Consider the following 20,592-nt stretch of genomic DNA (forward strand, 5'->3'; position numbering starts at 1 on the left):
CATAACTTGACAGTGTAGTAATCTGACAAATGCTACCTCAGCCATGAGCAAGGTCAACATCATCAGCCATTAATTATGTTGATAGTACGTATACTTGATATGATTGGATGAATAGGGGACTCCATGCTCTTCCTTCCTAAAACTCATGCTCTAATCATGAGAGAAGCATCAGAGTCCAACAGAGCAATGTGATGGGTTAGTTCTACATGTCAACTTGACTATAGTGCTCCATTATTCAGTTAAACACTGATCTAGGTGTTGCTGTGAAAGTATTCTGTATATGTGATTAACCCCTACAGTCTGTGGACTTTAAGTAAAGCATAATATGGATGGTCCTCTCCAATCAGTTGGAAGGCCTTGAGAACAAAAGGAAGGGCTCCCTGATGGAGGAGAATTTATGCCTGTGGACTGCAGCATCAGCCCCTGCCCTACAGACTTTGGACTTGCCTAACCAGCCCCCCACAATTGAGTAAGCCAATTTCTTTGTGATAAAGCAGTAAATCAAATGTACCAAATATAAATATTTATATGTATTTATATATAAATATCTATATGTATTTTAATATATAAACATTTATCTATAAATATCCAAAATATATTTATAAATATATATACATATATATGTTCACTGAGAGAGAGAGAGAGAGAGAGAGATCTCTATCTGTATGTCTCTATCTGTTCTACTGGTTCCCATGGGTTAAAGAAGAAACCAAAATGGAAATTATAAAATGTTTTGAACTGAATGAAAAAATATTTGTGGGATGTGGCCAAAGCAATATTCAGAGAAAAAAATTATGGCCTTAAATGTATATATTGGATGATAAGTTTATAATAAATAATTTAAGTACCATTTCTATAATTTAGCAGAACAAGATGAGTCCCTTAAAAGTAGAAAAAAAACTAAGAGTAAAAACACATAAAATCCAAAATAAAATATCATAGAATGAGTAACAACAAAGTTAGTTGTTCTTTTTTTTAACATTTTATTTATTTGACAGACAGAGACACAGCGAGAGAGGGAACACAAGCAGGGGGAGCGGGAGAGGGAGAAGCAGGCTTCCCAAAGAGCAGGGAGCCCGATGTGGGGCTCGATCCCAGGACCCTGGGACCATGACCTGAGCCGAAGGCAGACGCTCATGACTGAGCCACCCAGGCACCCCCAAAGTTAGTTTTTTAAAAAAGATTGATAAAATTTAAAAATCTCCAGTGGATTTATCATGAAAACAAAGATCTCATATTGCAAATATCAGAAGTGAAAAGGTGATGGAGTGCCTGGCTGGCTCACTTAGAAGAGCATCCAACTCTTGATCTTGGGGTTGTAATTTCAAGCCCCATGTTAGGTGTAGAGATTACTTAAAATAAATAAATAAAATGTTTTTAAAAAGAAATGAAAAGGTAAACTTCGCTACCAATTTTAAGGGCATTAAAAAATAAGAGGATATGATGGATAAATTTATGCCAAAATTTTTAAATTTTCAATAAAATGGACAAAGTCTTAGAAAATTATGACTTAAAATAATTGACTTAAACCAAGAAGAAAAAAGGGAATTCTATCTCATCCTGACAAAGTTACAAGGATTGGACTTGCTGTCTTGCTGTAAACAACTAGAAAGCTAGAAAACATATATGAAACAACTGTTTTAGACACTGATGACAGGCAGGGCAGGGCCGAGATCTCTAGGAGAAGGGGAGAAACAAGGTGAGCCCTATAATTGTCGCAGTTTCTGCCTGGAGGCACTGTCTAGACCACAGTACTGGGAAGTTTTCCTAAAGCAGTGGGTTTGCTGGGTTGAGCTGAGAGATCAGAGTTTGGGGAAGCTGTAACAACTGGAATTTGCAGAATGGAATACTAAAGAAGAAGGAGCTATGGATGCAAAGAGCTCCAGAAATATGCATCGGAGCGTCCTAGAGACTGCTGTTGAAGACTAAGCCATGTATGTGGGGGTGAAACTCCACACATCTGAGAGAGGCAGTGGCCTGCTGTAAGCTAAAGACTTCCCAGAGATTACAGAAGACTAGGATATAGTTAAGTTGGCCATCCAGAGTGGAGAAACCTTGTTAAAACACTCAAGACAGGGGCGCTTGGGTGGCTCAGATGGTTAAGTGTCTGCCTTCGGCTCATGTCATGATCCCAGGGTCCTGGGATCGAGCCCCACGTTGGGTTCCTGGCTCAGTGGGGAGCCTGCTTCTCCCTCTCCCTCTGCCTTTTCCTCTGCTCATGCTCTCTCTCTCTCTCTCTGTATCTCTGTGTCTCAAATGAATAAATAAAATATTAAAAAAAACAAAACAAACACTCAGGACACTCAGTAGAGACTCCAGAAAGGTAACAAACACTTTAGTTAGTAGGGCAATTTTAACCTTAGAGTAAAGGCAAATTTAGACCTTCCCTAACATCTAAAAAATAAGCTTTAAAATAATTAAGTTAAAAAAATAAAAGAATTAAGTTTATCATGAATAAATTAGCTAATTGCCTGTTAGAACCAAGTCCAGCATTTTGGAAAACAACAAAATCCAGCACCTTGAGTAACTCAATAAGTCATGGTCTGAGAGAAAATGTTTGCAACATACATATCTGACAAAAGCCTTGTATCTAGACTATATAAAGAGCTCCTACAACTCAATAATGAAAAAGGCAAACAACTCAATAAAAAACATGGCAAAAGTCTTGAACAGACACATCACAGACTTACAAAAATAAATGGCTAATAAGCTCATGAAAAAGCTCAGCAGCATTAGTCATCAGAGAAATGCAAATTAAGTCCACGATGAGATATCACTACATACTCACCTAAATGGTTAACATGCAAAAAGATCAAGGTGCCTGGGTGGCTCAGTCGTTAAGCTTCTGCCTTCGGCTCAGGTCATGATCCCAGGGTCCTGGGATCGAGCCCCGCATCGGGCTCCCTGCTTTGCAGGAAGCCTGCTTCTCCCTCTCCCACTCCCCCCGCCTGTGTTCCTGCTCTCGCTAACTCTCTCTCTGTCAAATAAATAAAATCTTTTTTTAAGATTTTATTTATTTATTTGAGAGAGAGGGAATGAGAGATAGCACGAGAGGGACGAGGGTCAGAGGGAGAAGCAGACTCCCTGCTGAGCAGGGAGCCTGATGCAGGACTCGATCCAGGGACTCCAGGATCATGACCTGAGCCGAAGGCAGTCGCTTAACCAACTGAGCCACCCAGGCGCCCAAATAAATAAAATCTTAAAAAAAAAAAATGCAAAAAGATCAACAGCACCAAGTGTTGGAAAAGAGGTGGAGTATTGGGAATCATACACTTTTATATATTGTACAAATTGTTTTTTTTTTTTAAGATTTTATTTATTTGACATAGAGACAGCCAGAGAGGGAACAAAAGCAGGGAGAGTGGGAGAGGGAGAAGCAGGCTTCCCGCAGAGCAGGGAGCCCGATGCAGGGCTTGATCCCAGCACACTGGGATCATGACCTGAGCCGAAGGCAGATGCTTAACGACTGAGTCACCCAGGCGCCCCACATTGTACAAATTGTACAACCACTTTGGAAAATGCTTTCGCAGTTTCTTTAAAAGTTAATCATATACTTATCTTATGATTCATTTATTCACTCCTAGATATTGATCCAAGAAGATATGAAATATTTGTTCACAAAAACCTTGAATGAGAATGTTCATCAAAGTTTTCTTCATAATCACCGAAAAACTAGAAATAGTTCAAACTTCTATCAACAGGAGAATGAATTGGGCACCTGGGTGGCTCAGTCGTTAAGCGTCTGCCTTCAGCTCAGGTCATGATCCCAGGCTCCTGGGATGGAGCCCTCCCTGCTCAGCAGGAAGCCTGCTTCTCCCTCTCCCACTCCCCCTGCTTGTGTTCCCTCTCTCGCTGTGTCTCTCTCTGTCAAATAAATAAATAAAATCTTTAAAAAAGAAAACCCAGGAGAATGAATAGACAAACTGTGGTATACGTCTCATCAATAAAAATAAACAATTACTTACCCATGCTTCAACATCAGTGAATCTCAAAAGCATCATGCTGAATGAAAACAGCCAGAGCCAAAGAGTATTTATTGTATGTTTCCATTTATATAAAGTTCTAGAATAGGCAGAATTAATCTATGGTTCTAGAAATCAGTAGTTGCTGGGGCGCCTGGGTGGCTCAGTCGTTAAGCATCTGCCTTCGGCTCAGGTCATGATCCCAGGGTCCTGGGATCAAGCCCCGCATCTGGCTCCCTGCTCGGCGGGAAGCCTGCTTCTCCCTCTGCCACTCCCCCTGCTTGTGTTCCCTCTCTCGCTGTGTCTCTCTGTCATATAAAAAAATAAAATCTTTAAAAAGAAAAAAAAGTCAGGGGCGCCTGGGTGGCTCAGTTGGTTAAGTGACTGCCTTCGGCTCAGGTCATGATCCTGGAGTCCCGGGATCGAGTCCCACATCGGGCTCCCTGCTCGGCGGGGAGTCTGCTTCTCCCTCTGACCCTCTTCCCTCTCCTGCTCTCTATCTCTCATTCTCTCTCTCTCAAATAAATAAAATCTTAAAAAAAAAAAACATAAAAAATTAAATTAAAAAGAATAAAAATACTGAATGTTGGGGCGCCTGGGTGGCTCAGTTGTTAAGCGTCTGCCTTCTGCTCAGGTCATGATCCCGGGGTCCTGGGATCGAGCCCTGCATCAGGCTCCCCGCTCAGCGGGAAGCCTGCTTCTCCCTCTCCCACTCCCCCTGCTTGTGTTCCCTCTCTCGCTGTGTCTCTGTCAAATAAATAAATAAAATCCTTAAAAAAAAATACTGAATGTTGGCAACTATATGAAGCAAGTGGACCTCCCATACATTGATGATAGGGATGTAAAATGGTACAACCACTTGGAAATTTCTTACAAAGTTAAACACATACTTACCATATGATTAGCAATTCCATTTCTAGGTATATACCCAAGAGAAACAAAAATATTTGATTACAAGTATTGAAAATTTATACAATACTATTTGTAGTAGCGTTAGCCAAAATAGTAAGAAAGAATCAAAACAATCCCAATGTCCACCAACAAGTGAATGGACAAATAAATTGTGTTACATCATACAATGGAATAATACACTTTATCCACTATATTTATCCACCAATCCCCATCAGCAATAATAAGGGATGAATTAAGGACACTTGCAACAACATGAATGAATTTCCAAAATGTTATGCTAAGTGAAAGAAGCTAGACACAAAATTGTACCTCCTATATGATTTCACTTAATGAAGTTCTAAAAAAAAAACAAAAACAAAACTAGTCTACAGTGACAGAAAGTAGATAAATGGTTGCCTGAGGTGAGGGGTGATGCAGAGGAATGACAGGGAGGAGGCACAAAGAAACCTTTTTGGGGATGGAAATATTCCATATCTTTATTGTGGGTGTATACATTTGTCAAAATTCACTGACTTGTAAAATTAACATGGGTGCATTTATTGTGTGTAAATTATTCCTCAGTGATGTTGATTTTTAAAAATGGAGAAACCAATTGACAAAGTCAAAATAAAAAACTAAGAATAAACAGAATACCCAAATAATCCACAACTATTAAAGAAATTGGATCAGCAGTCAAAGATAGTTCCGTGACCAGATAGCTTCATCACTAAATTCAGCCACATATTCAAGAAGCAAATGCTTCTAAGATTCACAAATTATTCCACAAAGCATAAAAAATAAGAGGGCATGTCTTAACTCATTTAACATAATCTTAATACCCAAACCTGGCATGGATAGTACAAGGAAGGAAAATAACAGGTCAATCTCACACATGAACATAAGTTTTTAAATCCTAAATGAATAAAACATTAAGTAACCTAAAACCAGTTTTATATATATATATATATAACTATAATACACCATGACCAAATTGGCTTATCATATAAATGGAATTTATAACATTAGAAAAATCAATTAATGTAAACCTCCACATGAATATGAAGAAAGAGTAAAAACTATATATTCATCTCAGAAACAGAAAACACATTTGATAAAATTTGCCATCCATTAATGATTAACACTGAGCAAACTAAGAATAGAAGGGAACTTCTGTAGCCTGAGAAGGAATATCTATAAAAAAAACCTATAGCAAACATCACACTTAATAACGAAATCTTTCCTTCTGAGGCCACAGGACAAGGATGCTTGTTATTTGGCAAGGAAAAAACAAACCTGTTTTTGCAAATGACCTAATTGTGTGTCAAGACAATCCAAAAGAAGCTGCAGGTCAGTTATTTCGTCTTATAGAAATTTGTAGTAAATTATCAGCATCAGCTTAAAGATCAATTGCACAAAGACAATCAACTCAATTAAAAAATTGTCAAAGGGGGCGCCTGGGTGGCTCAGTCGTTAAGTGTCTGCCTTCGGCTCAGGTCATGATCTCAGCGTCCTGGGATCGAGCCCCACCTTGGGCTCCCTGCTCGGCGGGAAGCCTGCTTCTCCCTCCCCCACTCCCCCTGCTTGTGTTCCTGCTGTTGTTCTCTCTCTGTCAGATAAATAAAATCTTTTAAAAATAATAATAATAATTGAGCCTCAGGACCATCCCACGTGAGGGCTGAGAGAACTGAGGTATTTATTCACCAATTCCCATCCAGTATTCCCTGAAGGTTGCTCTGGATGGGAGTACCATTCCCCAGAACTTTCAGCCTGCCCAGTGTTAGTAGGGCAGGCTCCAGTGGCCAGAGAAAGCCCTCAGGGAAAGAACTGCAGTTTTCCTGGCAGTTGGAGGTTCTTCCAGTGTACCCAAGGACTTGGGGAATGTGGAAGGAGCATGGACAACATTGACTTCATCAAGGGAAGAATCCTTTCACTAGATGTAACAATGGTTCCATTCAGCTGGAGATTAAGGCTCGCCTGGGCTCAGAGCACAGAAGGAGGTTACTTTCTGCGGTGACTATCCCGAATACCAAGGGATATTGCATTGCAGCTATACAATGATGGTAGGGTGGACTATGTCTAGAACCCATGTGATTTGCTGGTAGGGCTCTTTCTTCCATGTCTGATAGCAAAAGTTAAAGAAAAAACATAGGGGGAGCCTGGGTGGCTCAGGTGGTTAAGCGACTGCCTTCGGCTCAGGTCATGATCCTGGAGTCCCTGGATCGAGTCCCACATCGGGCTCCCTGCTCAGCAGGGAGTCTGCTTCTCCCTCTGACCCTCTTCCCTCTCGTGCTCTCTATCTCTCATTCTCTCTCTCTCAAATAAATAAATAAAATCTTAACAAAAACATAGGAACTCAATTCTGAGGATTTAGATTTATCAAGAATGAAGATTTGGTCACCTGACCTGGTCAAAAAACAGTAACAACAAACTGAGATTTTGGCTAAGGGCAAGTGAAAATGAAATGAATAATGGAAGAGGAGAGTTATAAAGATCAACTTAAGACAACTTACAGAAATAAGGATTGTAGAAGCTACTGGTATTTTCTTTCTTTTTAAGATTTATTTGAGAGGGGCACCCGGGTGGCTCTGTCGTTAAGCGTCTGCCTTCAGCTCAGGTCATGATCTCCGGGTCCTGGGATCGAGCCCTGAATCAGACTCCTTGCTCAGCGGGAAGCCTGCTTCTCCCCCTCTCCCTCTGCCCCTCTGCTCACTTTCTGTCTCTCTCTCAAATAAATCTTTATTTATTTTTATTTTTATTTTTTAAAGATTTTATTTATTTGACAGAGAAAGACACAGCGAGAGAGGGAACACAAGCTGGGGGAGTGGGAGAGGGAGAAGCAGGCTTCCCGTTGAGCAGGGAGCCCGATGCGGGGCTTGATCCCAGGACCCCGGGACCATGACCCGAGCCGAAGGCAGACGCTTAACGACTGAGCCACCCAGGCACCCCTCAAATAAATCTTTTTTTTAAATTATTTTTATTTATTTGAGAGTGAGCATGAGTAGGGGGAGGGGCAAAGGAAGAAAGAGAAAAGCAGACTCCCCACTGAACAGGAGCTCTATCCCAGGACCCTGAGATCATGACCTGAGCTGAAATCGAAAGTCAGATGCTCAACGGACTGAACCACACAGGCGCCTCCAGGAATTTTCTTTCTTGCTTGTTTTGTATTATATATACCCTCTCTCTATTTTAATTCCCCTCATCCTTTCTTACCCTTATTACTTTATATAAGGGTTGTTGTTGGTAGTGAATTTTATACTTCAGTCTTTAGGTTACAGAATCCTCTAGAGGAAATGTGGCTGAACTAGGAGAGGTATTAGCATCACCCAGAAATGGATACTGTTACTGTAGAGATTTTGCATCTCCACTTTTGGGGAGGGCGCCAGAGCATCTTCTTTTGTACAGAGGACAATTACATCTTGCTAGGCAAAGGCATGAAGTTTGTTACTGTTCAAATATGTATAGAAACGTGTGTAAATGTTGAGCAGGAAAAGAGGTAGACGGGTACCTGTTATTCATTTCTTGCCTTTCTGCTCCAACTCCATTCTTCGCGTCTTTGCTGTCTGCTGCTGGGTGGAACTAAGACTCTGCAAACTTGTTTTCCAGACTCCATTACTAACCAGCTTTCTGTTAGGTTCTGTTAATAGGAGACACTAGAGAGAGATGGAACACAGGAAGAAGGGAGAGGAAACTATCTCCCCATTTTTCTGGTTTTGTTCAGAGTTGCTCTACTGTTGGAAGTTGGCTCCAGCCTTCAGTTTCTTTCTGCATGCCAAGAACCAGCTTTGTAGAAGCCTCCTCTGAGGGTTAAGCAGCAGCCCGCTGGTGACTCTGCCTGAGTCTGAGCCCCAACTCAGTAGGGCCCTCCCTGTGGGCTCCTTGGGTGTAGTAATCCCACCTCTTCTCTTTTGTTCCCTGAGCCCTCGTTGCTTCATTTATTACTGGTTCCGTGGTGTCTCGGTGTTCCCTTTCTTTTTTTGCTTTTAGTCTTCTAACTCTTGTGTAACCAATTCCCTGTATTAAATTTCCTCTATCTGAAATACATAATATGGTTTCTGTTTTTCTTACTAGGCCCTATCTGATACACAAAGTTACCCTCAATGATAGAATAGATAAAACTGTAGTATTGACTTGCATTGGAATAGTATGCAAGGAAAAAAATATAGAACGACTAGAAAGAATAATATAGAAAGAATTTTCTTTTAATAGAGAAACATTAAACTACATTTTTTTATTGATGGACACATAGGTGATAGAACTATTAAGAAAAGCAAGGAAATGTTTATCACAAAGGTCAGTGGTTATCTCTTGGGGGTATGGATGAAGATGAGATCTGGGAGAGGTATATGGGAAATCCTGAGTTCTTGACAGTTTTCTATTTCTATTTCTTTATCTTTAAGGTGATGACACTGGTGTTTGTTTTGTAAATATTCTTTAAACTGCACCTATGTGGTTTATGTGCTCTTTTGTGCATATAACATATCCTGCAATTGAAAAACAAAAGACCATCATGATTGGCATTGGCTATGTATCTGGAGGCAGGAAGATGATAAGAGGGGCTTCTAGAAGTGAGGTAAGAGAGAAAAGGCAAAGGAGGAATGGAAAAGATCAAGTCTGAGGTCCCAGGAGCCAAGAATTGAGGCTGAGGTTGAGTGGACATGAGATCTGTGCTGGGAGCCAGGACCTTCTCCCCTGCCCCCAGGGAGTCAGACCAGGGTTGTGAACTTGTACAGGCTTTTTATCTCTTCCTCCTCTGTTTGTGTTAATAGAGGGTCCCTGCCTGCTGATCATATTCAGATGCTGGTGCACATTGGAATCAATGTGGAGACATATGACCATACAGTAGCAAAGTGGAGTAAATCCAGCAGGTGGGCATAGTTGGTGAATAGATATGAGCTGAGCCCGAGGATGGACCTTCCTAAAGCCAGGTAGGGAAATTGGGTGGACCCCCTCTTAATGAGCACAGAAAGATTTCTGCAGGAGCTGGGGGTTTCAGTGTATGAAAGAGAACAGGTTGAGTAGAGGAATGGAGCAGGTGAGAGCAGGGATGAGAGAGCAACTGGGAGGCAAAGGGTGACAAAAAAGCCAGACTATGCATCCATCTCTTTCACCTTCCCCTAAAAGATGAAATCAGCTTTAGGGGCCCTCCTAACCTTCAGAGATTTGGTGGCACCATGCAGCAATGCTGGCAGCCACGGGGTTAACCCTCAAGCCAGGGGCCCTGGGGTGATGTGAGGGAGTAGGACTCCGAGAGAAAGCCGTGCCTTGGCACCACTGTGGGCACCAGCCTTACTGCTGGGAACCTCTACGGAGTCCAGGCCCGTAGCTGCCGGTCTAGTCTCACTGTCCTGAGTGGTTCCAGGCGCTGGGCTCCTAAGCTTATTCTGGATTCCCATCCCCCACCCTAGGAGCAGATGAATCCATCCGTTGGTGCTGACAAGTCAAACGCCAGATACACAGTCTCTCCGACAGCTCCTTGGCCTCCTAGGTTAGCGCGTAGGGCCACCTGCGCTCTCTGGACGTAGACCTGGCCCCGGCCTCACTGAGAACGCGGATACTAAATGGGTGGGGAGACGGGGCTGGGATGAGGGTGAGGACCTCCTTTCTCCGGCAGCAGGAGGAAAACTCTGAGACACCACTGATCACAGGTCAGAAACAAGGGAGGTCAGTCGTCGGAACTCGAAGACGCGAGGCGAGGGGTCCCCGGCCCTGAGTGTGGGAGTGGAGAACAGGCAACATGCCCCTTTCTTTCTCCTTCCAATAGCTGCCTCTTCCCGGGACCCCCTCCGTCCTCCCTGGGGCCCCAGCCCCCACCCCCAAATTCTGCATCCTCTGCGGATTGGTGCCCGGCCTGCCAGGGGCGGGGCCCGACGGCCCTGACGTCACCGGCCGAGGGGGGGGCGGGCGGTTAAGGGAGGGGGGTGACGGGCCCCGGCTCAGCACCTCGGAGAGCTCCCTCCCCGGCCTTGTTTTGCTCCGGAATCGCCTCCGGGGGAGGGTGCCAGGGGGCCGGGCAGCGGGAGCAGCGGCAGGGGGATGGCGGTGCAGGCATCTAGGGGCCCCGGCGGGCAGAGGGCCCAGCCGTGATCCGGCGGGGGGCCGGGGCGCCAGGCGGGGTGGGGGGCAGCTGGTGGCGGCAGCAGTGGCCGCACATCTGGATGGAAGCGAGCTTTGTCCAGACCACCATGGCTCTGGGGCTGTCCTCCAAGAAAGCGTCTTCCCGCAATGTGGCCGTGGAGCGTAGGAACCTGATCACCGTGTGCAGGTGGGCGCCGCTGGCGGGGGGTGGTCAGGGAGAGGCGTCGGGGCGGGCTGCGAAAATATGGACTGAGCGTGCCCGCGGGAGGATGCACAGCCGCCGCGGAGAAAAGGGAGGAAGCACAGAGTTAAGAGGAGCGCGTCCACAGTCCCTCAGGCCCAGACCAGGAGGGGATTTGGAGGTCTGGTCCCTACCCTTCTAGGCCAAGTCAGGCCTATGCCCAGCCCGGGGCCTGGGGGTTGAGGGGTGTTTCATTGGCACTGCAGCTTCCTGTGAAAACCAGGAAGTGACATTGTGTGTGAGGGGGAGGGGTGGGATGGCTGGCTCCCCTGCTGGGGGCGGGGGCGGGGTGGGCAGGGAAGCACTGAAGAGCGCCCTCCAAGCATGCCCTGACTCCCACCCCTGTCAGCCTGGCCTCTCCGGGGTGGGGCTTTCCTGAGAGATTTTCCCATGCTCAAACCTGGGAGCAGAGATCGGTGTCCTCCTCCATCTCTGGACAGCTGCAGCCTGTGGCAGGGTCAACTGGGGGTGTGGGCAAAGCCCCTGAATCCATCCAGTGAAGGGTGAGGGGCACTGTGCCTGCCATGGGGAGGGCTGAGGGTCTGACTGCGGAAGCCTGGGTCTCCTGGGTTCAAGGGAGGAGGTTGGGAGTGCAGGGCCATTGGTCCCTGAGGGTGGAGCTGTTGCAGCTTTGGGAAGATTCATCTGCTTTTTGGGGGCCCAGGAAGTGAACCTTCCCGCCTCAGCCCTGCAGTGACTCACCTTCACTGCCCTGCCCTGAGCAGGTAGCCACCGTCCCTCAGTTTCACCTGCCCTGCTCCCTCCCTCTAGGACCCCCGCTGCTAGCTGCCTTCTCCATCTGCAATCTCCCCCTCCCGCCCCCCACCCCCGCCATGCCACCTCTGAGGGCAGGGTGCTCCAAGTGCAGGCTCAACTGTCCTGCTTCGCCACCCCCACCTGTCTATACACAAGCCTTGGCCCTGCTCCTTCCCCCAGGAATCAGCGCGCACCTGATGCCCTGGCTTCTTCCTCCCATATCTCCTTCCAGGTTCCTGCACACACACCCAGCCATACTGCATCTGTCTCACACCATTATATCCTAGTCCCTAGCACGGTGCTATACACATCAGACCTCTGTAAAAATGCCTGGAATGTTATAGAAGGAATGAGTGTAGCAATGGCCCACCCAGCCCAAAGTACAGGCCGATGCCTCCACCCTCACCCCTCAAACCCTGCCAGTCTGGTATAAAACAAAGGTTTCTGCCTTTGGGGCCAGAGGATCCAAGGTCAAGCTCTTACTTCATCAGTTATTAGCTGTGCAACTGTGGGGAAGTCTCCTAACCACTCTGGGCCTTGGGTGCCTCATCATCCCCACTGTAGATGTAACAGCCACGCCAAGGAATAGTAATGGCATAATTCACGTAGGAGCCTAGCCCAGTGCCTGGCCCACGAAAATCACCCTGTCCTGATGATACCCTTCCTGTCCCTGAGAAGATACTTCTTTCTCTTGTCTGCTTTCCCCAGTGTATGGGAAGGGGGGGAGCTCCCTTTGGCCTAGGCTGGAGGAACAGAGGTTCTGGCGGATTGAAAGTGGGCTTAGAGCTGGGGTGTGAGGGATAGAGTTTTAGAGGGGATTGGGGGCATGACAAAGGCTCAGAAACCCCTCGGGCCTCTGCCACCTCATCCCTGTCATGTGGTTCGCCTCCAGCTCCCAGAACAGTTCCCTTTAGCAGGCCAAGGGCTCCCCTGGGCCCTGGCCTCCCTTTCTCCCTAGTAACCTGCAGCAGCCACTGCACCTCCTAATAGGGAGCATACCATGGGGCTCCCGGGGGTGATGGCCAGTTCTGCAGCACCCCTGAGGATGGATGGCAGATGGCCGCCATGCTGAAACTAGCCCCAGGCCCCCACTGAGGGCTGACCCAGATGACCAGAAAATATCATGGGGGGGGTGGTGTGGTGTGTGCTGCACAATGAGGCCCAGCTAATGCCCCAAGCACAGGCTCCTTCTGGTGGGGCCAACCTTCCCATTAATGGCCCTGCTCCTGGCCACCCCTGCCCAATGGGCTATACACAAGCCCCTTCCCCTAGTCCTTCCTGGAGTCTGGGGCAGGTACTATTATTCCTGTTTGGGCCTCAGAGAGATTAAGTGACTTGTCCAAGGCCGCAAGGGTATCACAAGGAAACAGGATCTGAGTCCACCAGGCCGCCTCCCCCTACTACAAACCCCAGCACTGACCTGGCTCTGACTTCAGGCCAGACCAGCTCTAAGCCCAAAGAGAAGGGAGGGGGGTCAGTTGGTTCAGGTCTGCCATTGGCCTGAGAGCCTCAGAGGCCAGTGCTTAATGGCTGGAACCTGCAGAGTGGAAGGCAGAGGAGGCAGGGGCTGCTCCTAGGCCTTGGTAATTGTGACAGCCAGCAGGAGGCCACAGGATGTAGCAGAAAGAGCAAGGGCTTTGGGATCAGACAGACTTACTTGACTCCTCACAAGCCCTGTGACTCTGAACAGATCAGTCAACCTCTTGAACCCTCGGTCACCTTATCTGTAAAATGGGGATGATGCTAAGAGGACCTACCTCCCAGAGCTGTCGTAAGGATGGATGAGGAGTACATGCAGTGCTTGGCACATTACAGGGCTTGATAAGCTTAGGGGGGAAAGGGCAGTTCCAAGCAGCCCCTGTATCCCTGGATACCCCACTCCTGCTCTGCCACCCACAATAGGGCAATAATGGGATGTTGCCAGCCGTGTCCTCATTCCTGCCCCACCCCACTGCAGGGATGGCAGGTGGAGATTGTAGGGGGAGGGACTGCAGAGGTAGCTGAGGCTCCAAGCAGGATTGCAGAGAGGAATGAGGGCTGCTGGGCTCCAGTTTCTCAGCCCTATTGGCTTCCCGTGGTTCCCCTCCTCTCTAAGACCCCTTCCAGAAATTTGCTGCCAACGCCCCCTCCCACCCAGTGTGTGTGTCAGACCCACACCCTGCACACATGCACACACACACACCCCGCCCCAGCCCAGCTCTGCACTGCCTGGTTCTGGGCAGCTGGTGTGTGGGCGACCAAACTAGGAAGGAGAAGGGGGAAGGGGGGCATCCATGTGCTAAGAGCCCACCTGGCCACCCCTGCAGGCCCACGCTCCATGTGCTTAGTTTCAACTCACATGCCCTGGCCCAAGTGACGCGCCCCCCCCCCCCCCCCCAGCAGAAGGGACTGAAGTTTGTTCTAGCAGTAGCAGAAGACAGCTCCGGGCAGGGGTACAAATCCACTTTCTAACTCCTAGCTGACCCCCAAGCCACACCCATCAAAAATGCAACTCCGAAGCGTGGGCAAGAGAAAGGGGCTCTGGGACAGCCCCCTGACTCCAGGTGCCTCCTCTGCCTACCTACTGTTCTGTCCCCTTTCATACCTTATTCCTAAAGCTTCCTTTCTCTGGCTGTCACCTCTCCTGTCACCCGTTTGTCAATCAGTCTCCCACCTGCCACTCTATCACTCCCATGTCACAGCGCCTCTGTGGTCACTGCCTGTCTCCCGTCTCTCACAGGCTTTTCCCGTGCCTCACTCCCACGCCCGTGCTCTTCATGACCTCCCCTCTGCCCTTCACTCCCTCTCTTTGCCTAACACCCCTCCTCTACCACCATTACCCTGTCTTCTCACTGGACACCCCACTGCCCCCTTTCCCCACCTCCCACCAGGTTCTCTGTGAAAACGCTGCTGGAGAAATACACAGCGGAGCCCATCGATGACTCATCCGAGGAGTTTGTGAATTTTGCAGCCATCTTAGAGCAGATCCTCAGCCACCGTTTCAAAGGTGGGCCCAGCTCCCTATCCCCCACTGTCCAACCCTCCCAACTCCCAGCCTTTAGCTTCCAGCCACCCACTCTGATCTACCTCGTGGCTTTCTGAACCCCATCATTGACCCTGGCCCCAATTCTGGCTAGGCCATGCACACAACTGGAAAGAGGGGAGGGGGTCTTTTGGCCACATACAGTGGGTGCCCACAAGCCCCATCAGTGGGCATGCAGGTACGTGCCCTGTGTGTACATGTGTGTGTGCGCACACGTTTGTGGCAGGAACTATGTGCAGGTGGGGCTGCTTATATTTATGCACGTGTGTACCCCATTCACGGACCCTCTACAAACTCCCTGGTTTTGCTGAGCCCCCTCCCTGCCCTGGCTCAGCCTGTGCCCCAGCAGGTCCAGTGAGCTGGTTCAGCTCGGACGGGCAGCGGGGCTTCTGGGACTATATCCGGCTGGCTTGCAGCAAAGTGCCCAACAATTGTGTGAGCAGCATTGAGAACATGGAGAACATCAGCACAGCCCGAGCCAAGGTGAGGGGCCTGTGATAGGCAGGGCCAGGGCAGCTGTTGGTTGCAGGGGGATACAGGGGGGATTGCCTGCTCCTTGTTCCTCAACTCTGCCTCCGGGCACTGGGTAGAAGAGCCACAGGAGATCTAGACACAGTGGTGCGCTCCTGGGTCCCTTCAGGGCAACAAGGAAAGTTGAGTGTGCTTTCCAGGGCCGGGCATGGATCCGGGTGGCACTGATGGAGAAGCGAATGTCGGAATACATCACCACAGCTCTGAGGGACACCCGGACCACCAGGTGAGACCCTCTCCATCAGCTCAGACCACAGGTCCCAGTGTGCACTTTCGTTGCCTAAATAAACTTGATCTTTAAGTTCCTACAGCAACCTTCAGTACCTGGACTACAACTCCCAGCATGCACTGCTAGCTTCCCTCTCCCAGACTATCCTCTGGCCACTGAGCTTGCAGTCCCAGACACACCTTTAGCATCACCACCATTTCTTCCAAGTCAAATTCATTCTTCTCCATCACTCCACAGTACTGATCTCACAGCTCTTACCTTAGACACGCCTCTGAACAAGCCTCAACTATGTATCATTTGATCTGTTGGCCTTGTTCCATGGTCTATTAACACAGAGCCCTACCTACTCCCTAAACAGGGGCAGCAGTCTGTACTTGCCACCGGTGGACTACAGTGTCCCAGTGTGCAGAGCTTGAGTCCCTGCACTATGAGTTTGCAGAGAGATTGGGTCTCAGGGGCAGGGGTCACAGGCAGGATGTGTGTCTGAAACTGAGTACAGTCGCAGGCATGTCTCTCTGCCCCCCCCCCCCCCCCAGTGCCAGTGGTCACATACAACCTGATGGTTTTACTCGGTTCTATTTCTAGTCTGTCCTCACATTTCAGAGATCACATCAACATATTTTTGAGTACCTACTGTATGTCAAGCACTAATGATTAGAACTTGTTTCCTGACTTTACGGATCTGGATGATCCCATACTTGGTGGGAAAGAGGTAGTTCAGGGGATGGAAGAGAGTATTCTCCCGGAACACATGTTCTAATACGTGGGAGACACAGTGGGCGCCACTCTGAGGGAGAGACAAGATCCACACCTGAGGGGTTAGCGGGAGAGATCCCTCCTTCTTCCTCTAGGAAGGGTTTGTAGTAAGCCAGGGGTCTTACTGTACTGTTTTACTACTGTTGGTAGTAAGCCAGGGGTATGAGGGATGGGGTCTCCCTGGGAGGATGAGGATGCTGCACCATCAGTCCCTCGATACCCCCCGCAGACGTTTCTACGACTCGGGAGCCATCATGCTGCGGGAGGAAGCCACCGTCCTCACCGGGATGCTGATCGGACTGAGCGCCATAGACTTCAGGTAGGGGTCTGGGTGGCGGGGGCGGGGGGAGTTTAGCCGAGAATGTTCACACTCGCATCCCCTCATACCCGCCCCCCCACCCTGTGGTTCTTCCGCCCCCAGCTTCTGCCTAAAGGGCGAAGTGCTGGACGGAAAGACCCCCGTGGTCATCGATTACACACCCTACCTGAAGTTCACCCAGAGGTGAGCCGCGCGATTGCTGCGGTGGGTGCGGGGACGGCGGAGGGCGGGCGGGCAGGGCGGGCCGTGCCCACTGCTCCTTCCCCCAAGCTACGACTACCTGACCGACGAGGAGGAGCGGCACAGCGCCGAGAGCAGTACGAGCGAGGACAACTCGCCCGAGCACCCGTACCTGCCGCTCGTCACGGACGAGGACAGCTGGTACAGCAAATGGCACAAGATGGAACAGAAGTTCCGCATCGTCTACGCGCAGAAGGTGCGTGATGCGCGGCGGGGGAGCGGCGGGGCTGGGGTGGCGGGCGGGGGGCCGCTGGGACCCCCGCGCCCGGCCGCCCGGGCTGAGCCGGCGCCTCGCAGGGCTACCTGGAGGAGCTGGTGCGCCTGCGCGAGTCGCAGCTGAAGGACCTGGAGGCGGAGAACCGGCGGCTGCAGCTGCAGCTGGAGGAGGCGGCGGCGCAGAACCAGCGCGAGAAGCGGGAGCTGGAAGGCGTGATCCTGGAGCTGCAGGAGCAGCTGTGAGCGCCGCCGCCGCCCTGTCCCCGTCCCGGCCACCCCGACCACATCGCCCCCACTGACTCTAACATCACCTTTCTTGATAACAGCATCCAGCGCCATCAACCGCCAGCATCAAACCACTGATCCCCTCACCTCCACCCCAAGACCCCCTCCCCAGTGAACTGAATTACCCTCAACATGAGACCCAGGGATACCCCCCAAAACCGGCGCCCCACTTCATCCATCAGCTAGCATGGCTACAGAACGTTACTGCTGCGACCCCAACATTACCCAGAAGGACCTCAGATGTTACTCAGCAACTTTCGACTTGACCGCATTATTCCCTCTGTTCAACACCCCTCTGATCTGTAACCACTATCATCCCCACAGTGACCCCTGACTTCACTGTTACTCATCCTTCTGATAGCTTCAGCCTAAACCTTTTCATCACCCTGTGACCTCCCAGCATGATCCCCCAAGATACTCCATTACCTTTCAGGATTCCCACTCTATTCTCTACCCACTCCATCACCCTGACTTGAGTCCTCATTATTCCCTCCAACTCCCATCATGAACATGAGCAAACTAAATCCCCATCTCCTCTCTGACCCTCAGTACCCTCCACTGACTCCCAGGATCTGCCCTTCTGGTCCTCAACATTGTCCCCATTTCTGCTGCTCAGATTTCATTCATAACCCCCCCACCCCTTGCTGAGCCCCCTTTCCCCACTTCTGCTCCCTCTCCTTGTCAGGCCTGACCCCTCCTCCCCATCCCAGGACAGGTCTGATCCCCGGTGACCACGTTCCCCTGGCCCAGGGTTCCAAAGACCTCACCACGCCCCTGGTCAACCAATGGCCATCACTGGGAACGCTCAATGGGGCAGAAGGTGCCAACAACCCCAAGCTGTACCGGAGGTAAGCCTCAGCCAGGCTCAGCTTGGGCCTGAGTGCTGGCCCTTACTGGGGAAGAGGTGTTCGTGGGGGGGGGGGGGGGCAGGCTGTAGGCCTCTGCCTGCACATCAGCCCTCTGCTCCACCACAGACACAGTTTCATGAGCACGGAGCCGCTGTCAGCAGAAGCCAGTCTGAGCTCGGACTCCCAGCGCCTGGGAGAGGGCAAACGGGATGAGGAACCCTGGGGCCCCATCGGTGAGCCCCCCAATCCAGCACCCAACATTCTTCCAAGGAGGGCTGAGGCCAGGCCTTGGGGCCTGCAGTCAGACCCTGACCAAGTCCCTCCTTCCTTCAGCCCTTCCGGAGAGCTTAGCACAGCATTTAAGTGCTTGGTTTGGGGTGTTGGGCAGACTCTGCTCCAAACCCCAGCAGCGCCTCCTCCGGTTGTGCAAGCTTGGTCCATCACTTCACCTTGCTGAGCCCTTCTCAGCGGTAACACGGGGGTGCTGATTAATCACCAGTGTAGCGTATGGTGGGGGCTCAATGGCTTTTTGCCATCATTACATCCTCAAGGGGCTCACAGGTTCTCGGGGAATTCTTCGCCTAATTTGCTCTTATTTCATGCACTGTGAACTGCTTGCCTGACCATTGTTTCCCCCTTTTCTTTGGCTGCCAGGAAGCTCAGAGCCAAATTAGTGGCTCCCTTCAAGCGAATGTCCGGGACTTCAACGCATGCATTTTGTGTTGCCCTCCCCCCTGCCCCCCCCCCCCCCGGCTTCACCTTGGTTCCCTACCCTAGTTTTCCCAGGGCCTGGACTTCTGCCTTTTCTTTCCAAACACCATACTGTACTGGATGACTTTAGATCTTCTTTGAGACAAGGCAGGCTGTGGACGTGGAACCCCACCACACTGTGATTGTCTGTGTGTCTGTCTCCCCCCCCCCCACAAGACTGTGAGCTCCTTGAGGGCAGGGACCGTGTCTCGTCCGTTCTCTGTATCCCCAGTGCTTGGAACGGAACAAGTGCTCACCGTGTGTTTAATAAACAGACAGAGAGGTTGAACCTCAGGGGGAGACAGAGACATAAGCTGACGATTACAATACAGTGTCCCGGCACTGTGCAGGGCATGGGCAGATACTTACCCAGGTTTACTTGACAACGCCAAGTGCTCCAGAAATGAGGAAAATGTCCTGGGGGGGGGGGTGACCTGAGGGCAACCCCCCCTTTCCCCAACTCACACACAGGCAGACCGGTTGGCTCGGCCTCACCCGCCCTCTCTCCCCAGGGAAGGACCCCACGCCCTCCATGCTGGGCCTCTGCGGCTCCCTGGCCTCCATCCCCAGCTGCAAGTCCCTGGCGAGCTTCAAATCCAACGAGTGCCTGGTGAGCGACAGTCCCGAAGGCAGCCCGGCACTGAGCCCCAGCTGAGGAGCGGCATGGGCAGTGTTAGCCGCACCTGCTAGGGGCACAGGCACCTGCCACCTCTCCTCAGAGTCCCCCAATCCAGGCCACTTTTCCAGAGAACGCTGCCCATCCAGCCATGGGTCTCTTGCAAAAGGCACCCTTTGCTTCTTGCTCATTTTAACTTTCTGCCCAAGGGAGCAGGGGCTACAAGGGGAAGCCCGCTGGGCCAGGGCGCACAGGCACCACGGCCACAGGGTGCCCTTGGGAAAGCCTGTTCCGTTCTTCTGGTGACCCTGGCACCCGGCTGGCTTCCTACCGGACTCTTCTTCGCACAGCCCTGCCACCCTCCTCAGGAGCTGGCGGTCCAGCCCTTAGCACTCCCGCCCCCCGTGCCTCTCCAGTCCGTCCCTGTGTATTCCCCGGAGTCACTCCTTCCTCAGCCCCCAGGACAGGGGCTCTGAGGGGGATCAGGCAAATAAAAACCAGAAGACTGAGGGCACCTTTGTCTGTGCGGGGGCTGGGACTGGGCACTGTCCTGAGGTGGCACAATTTGATAGAGCCAGTGCTGGGCCCGTAACCAAGGTGATGCTAGACCAGACACGACGGGTGTGTGCCCCCGCCAGGAGCAAGCCGGTCGGAACGATTCAGGAAGTGGGGTGCTTTTGTATGAAGTGTCCTAAATGTTGGGTCTGTCCAGGGCAGGACCACAACATGTAAATGCCCCATTCAACCTGATATTCTTAGTAACTTGCTTAGCCCCCAGCGGGGAAGACACTGAACACCCTGGGGGAAGGATGGAGGAGACGCCCTGGCAGGGCCCTGCTCTCCTTCCACCATCCT

The 20,592-nt window shown here is 50.3% G+C and overlaps 1 protein-coding gene across 5 annotated transcripts; it reads left to right on the forward strand.

Moving 5' to 3' along the window:
* The first annotated feature begins 10,820 nt into the window (after positions 1–10,820).
* Positions 10,821–20,246, forward strand: RUNDC3A (RUN domain containing 3A). Of its 5 annotated transcripts, none has more exons than XM_027567800.2 (11): positions 10,821–11,115; positions 14,796–14,911; positions 15,282–15,430; positions 15,619–15,704; positions 16,693–16,782; positions 16,885–16,965; positions 17,053–17,218; positions 17,320–17,477; positions 18,234–18,371; positions 18,498–18,604; positions 19,634–20,246. In XM_027567800.2, the coding sequence occupies exons 1-11, from the start codon at positions 11,009–11,011 to the stop codon at positions 19,774–19,776; spliced, it is 1,341 nt and encodes a 446-aa protein (XP_027423601.1). In that variant the 5' UTR covers positions 10,821–11,008; the 3' UTR covers positions 19,777–20,246. The 5 variants fall into 5 exon arrangements, with proteins under 5 accessions (XP_027423601.1, XP_027423602.1, XP_027423603.1 ...); XM_027567801.2 differs by having other exon boundaries at positions 15,294–15,430; XM_027567802.2 differs by having other exon boundaries at positions 15,297–15,430.
* Positions 20,247–20,592: the final 346 nt, after the last annotated feature.

Source organism: Zalophus californianus, chromosome 16 (genome assembly GCF_009762305.2).
Source record: "Zalophus californianus isolate mZalCal1 chromosome 16, mZalCal1.pri.v2, whole genome shotgun sequence".
Classification (NCBI taxonomy): Eukaryota; Metazoa; Chordata; class Mammalia; order Carnivora; family Otariidae; genus Zalophus; species Zalophus californianus.